Source organism: Aegilops tauschii, chromosome 2, assembly GCF_002575655.3.
Source record: "Aegilops tauschii subsp. strangulata cultivar AL8/78 chromosome 2, Aet v6.0, whole genome shotgun sequence".
NCBI classification, from domain to species: Eukaryota; Viridiplantae; Streptophyta; class Magnoliopsida; order Poales; family Poaceae; genus Aegilops; species Aegilops tauschii.
This window is the reverse complement of record NC_053036.3, coordinates 645529099-645532207: the sequence shown is the minus strand read 5'-3', so window position 1 is coordinate 645532207 and position 3109 is coordinate 645529099. Positions and strand designations below refer to the sequence as shown.

Genomic DNA, 3109 nt, shown 5'->3' with positions numbered 1-3109 from the left:
AAACAGAAAATGCTTTTTTTTTCCTTTCCGAGAGGCACGGCCGCGACTCTCGCGAAAGCACAACCGTGCCTCTCGCGGAAGCAAAACCGTGACTCTCGCGAAAGAAAAAAAACAGAACACATTTTTTTCCCTTTCCGAGAGGCACGGCCGTGACTCTCGCGAAAGCACAACCGTGCCTCTCGCGGAAGCAAAACCGTGACTCTCGTGAAAGCAAAAAAAAGACAGAAAACACATTTTTTTTCGTTTTCGCGAAGGATGGCCGTGACTCCCACGAAAGCAAAACCGTGCCTCTCACGGAAGCAAAACCGTGACTCTTGTAAAATAATAAAAAAGAAAACACGTTTTTTCGGGCAAAATTTATTTTTTTCAAAATATTTTTTGGGTTGAAAAGCTAAGGAAAACCGGTGGAAAAACAAAACGTAGAAAAAAACCATTTTTTTAAAGCCGAAAACGTGTGCGGGAAAATAAAAAAACAAAATCCGGAGGGAGCGATCAGAGCGCGACACGTGGCGAATGGCTGAGAGCGCGCCAAGTGGCGCTGATCGTTGCGAGGGTCCCGAAGGAGCACTCGTTAACTAGTTGCTCCCATAGAGGACCCCCTTGTATCGAATAACTTTTTTGCCTCTTGATTGTAACACTATCATAATGGAATAAAACTCCTGGTAGTTTTTTATGGAAAGGAATATAACTTCTTTTTTTAGGCAAAGGAATAAATATCCTATTACATCCTCAAAAAAAAATCCTATTACCCACCCAAAAAATGTTCCTTTTCTCGATTATAAAAGATAAAGAAGACAAAAAAAGTGCGAATACGCAGGGGACACGGGATGAGATGGCCCAGCCCAGCAAGACCTATCACGATGCTAACCCTGGCGTAACGCACTGTGTTCAAAAAAAAGTCAGGCGCAACGCAAGACCGCAAGTTATTCCAGTACCGCGATCCCGCCGTCGTCGCCGCCGCCTGGAATCGCCTCGCCACCGCCTGGAGTCGCTCGCCACCGCCTGGATTCGCCCTCGACCCCGACTGTAAACGCCGTCTCCGTGCCGCCGCCCGCCGCGTGGGGCAGATCAAGGTTACTTCCTTCCCCAATTGTGCTCTCCTCCGGTCCTCCCGTGCGATGTTTGCTGCCTGCGTGCTTGATGACTCGAGGATTGAGGAAATTCATAATCATTGATGACTCGAAAATAGGCACGGTGGCAACAAATGGGGGCAGTATTTTGATCCAATCGCACATCTCAAAATTGTTCTTTGTCTTGCGGTATCCATCTCACCTCACAACAAATCGCCGTAGCCCTATCCGTGTCGCTGTATCGGTGCTTCTTATAGATTGGTAATAATGTAAATATGTAATGGTGTTGGTTCTTCTTTCGGCAGGAATGGACAAGTATCACAGCAACACTCGCTTTGGACCCCTCAACGACGCTCCATTTGCTCTCCATGGTAAGCACTCTTCCTATCTTACTCATACTTCTGAAATCTGAAGTACGTAGTTTCCAGATATCAAACAATCACGCCACATGTTAATTGTATAGATGGTACTGGGCCGTGCACACATCATCCTTTTAAGTGCATTCTTATTGTGCAGCTTGTGCAAAGGACTAACAACTGAGGTTCAGGCTGGAAAGAATGTTAGATAGATAGGGAGGTTTATTTGGTGTGTTATACGAGAGTGCTTCTATATCTCGTTTCTATCCGCACATGGTTTCGTAATCCAGTGTTGTTTAATGAAGAACATCCATCTTTTTGGTTAATATATAAAGCATGCAATTTCTGTTAGTAGTAAACGGTAGTATCGGCATTGTCTTCCATCAATCTTGCTATTCTGCACTAAAGGAATCTGCAGTTTATATCTTCTAATAAGGCTCTCTCTCCCAAACTGAGGCACTTACAGGGTCCTCATGTATACAACCTAGAACTGACTTTTTTTTAGTGTTCTTGTTTGACTGTAAATCCTAATCCTGGCATGACTCACTAGTAAAAATGATGGTTCTTGAACTAAAATAGGCCTCTTTATATAGTGCCAGATTATATTAACCTAAAGGAACAAGTGCTCGTTTGATCTGTAGCTTATTTCTCAGATATTTAACTGCAACTCTCTCCCTCACTGGACAAAACAGAGATTACACTGAACCTTGATGTATGTGCTAATTGGTTAGCTAGTCATGATTTTAAGCATCTGAATCACATGAGAATACTTTGATACGATTAAAGTTTTGATTAAACAAATACTTTACACCTGTTGCCTGATAATAGCTACACCTGTATATCGATCAACTAATAATGATGACAAGTTACATTTGTTGCCTTTGTCTTTCAGGTGCCTCAGACTCATCTTTCAACAACATGGATAGCCTTAGACGCTCCTCAGGCATTGGGCAAACAAAGAGCTATGCATCTTCTCCCTTAGGAGCTCTGCGACAGAAGATGCCTCCATCTGGAAATCGATCCTTACACACAAGTCGCCCCCTGTCAGCTCCTGTCGCAAACCGCCCATTGTCTCCTCATCTTCCTCTGAAGAAGCCACAGTTGAGCGCTACGTTCTCCATCTCGCACCGTATATTTGGCGTTGCGCTGGGCGCTGCCATCATATCCATTCCTCTTGCTACCAAGTTCAGCCTCATGTTTGGTGTCTGAGTGAAACAGAGATGAGGGGTGACATTGCTGTGGGTGTTCCATCATTGGGCACAATGCAACTCCAGGTGCACCTGCCATAACATCTTACCAGGCCTGCATATTTTCATTAATAATAAGTAGAACTATCCTAATGATCAGTGCAAAAACAAAAAACAAAAAACTCATTTTGGGTGTTTGTTGTTATGAGGTCTGCAAATCTGAAACCAGATCCTCTGCTTTGGCTTGAATGTTGTCCTTGCTCATTCGACAGCAACATAAGTCAACTTAATTTCTCATTTTGAAGTTTGTTCCGGCCTTGTGGTGCATTAGCCACTTTTCTTTTGGCCTCCTAATTTCTCTTAATTAAGTTGCAGATCCATATTTGAGTTGTAGAACAAATCAGATGAGATAATCGTGTGTAGTAATACATCTCTGTTAATCATGAATGAATAGGCGCATTGCATTGCAACAACCGCAAGCTAAGTTGATGCTAAA

At 43.3% G+C, this 3109-nt stretch overlaps 1 protein-coding gene across 1 annotated transcript; it reads left to right on the top strand.

Moving 5' to 3' along the window:
- The first annotated feature begins 896 nt into the window (after positions 1-896).
- LOC109747450 (succinate dehydrogenase subunit 3-2, mitochondrial-like) lies at positions 897-2877 on the top strand. The gene is made up of 3 exons (XM_020306503.4): positions 897-1073; positions 1376-1441; positions 2319-2877. Exons 2-3 carry the CDS (start codon positions 1378-1380, stop codon positions 2633-2635), a joined length of 381 nt encoding a protein of 126 aa, XP_020162092.1. The 5' UTR covers positions 897-1073; positions 1376-1377; the 3' UTR covers positions 2636-2877.
- The last annotated feature ends 232 nt before the right edge of the window (positions 2878-3109 follow it).

Excerpts from the sequence above, each read along its gene's own strand:
- LOC109747450 (XM_020306503.4), top strand. The coding sequence starts at position 1,378 with ATGGACAAGTATCACAGCAACACTCGCTTTGGACCCCTCAACGACGCT. Across the intron at positions 1,442-2,318 it reads CGCTCCATTTGCTCTCCATG|GTGCCTCAGACTCATCTTTC; the intron begins GTAAGCACTCTT and ends TTTGTCTTTCAG.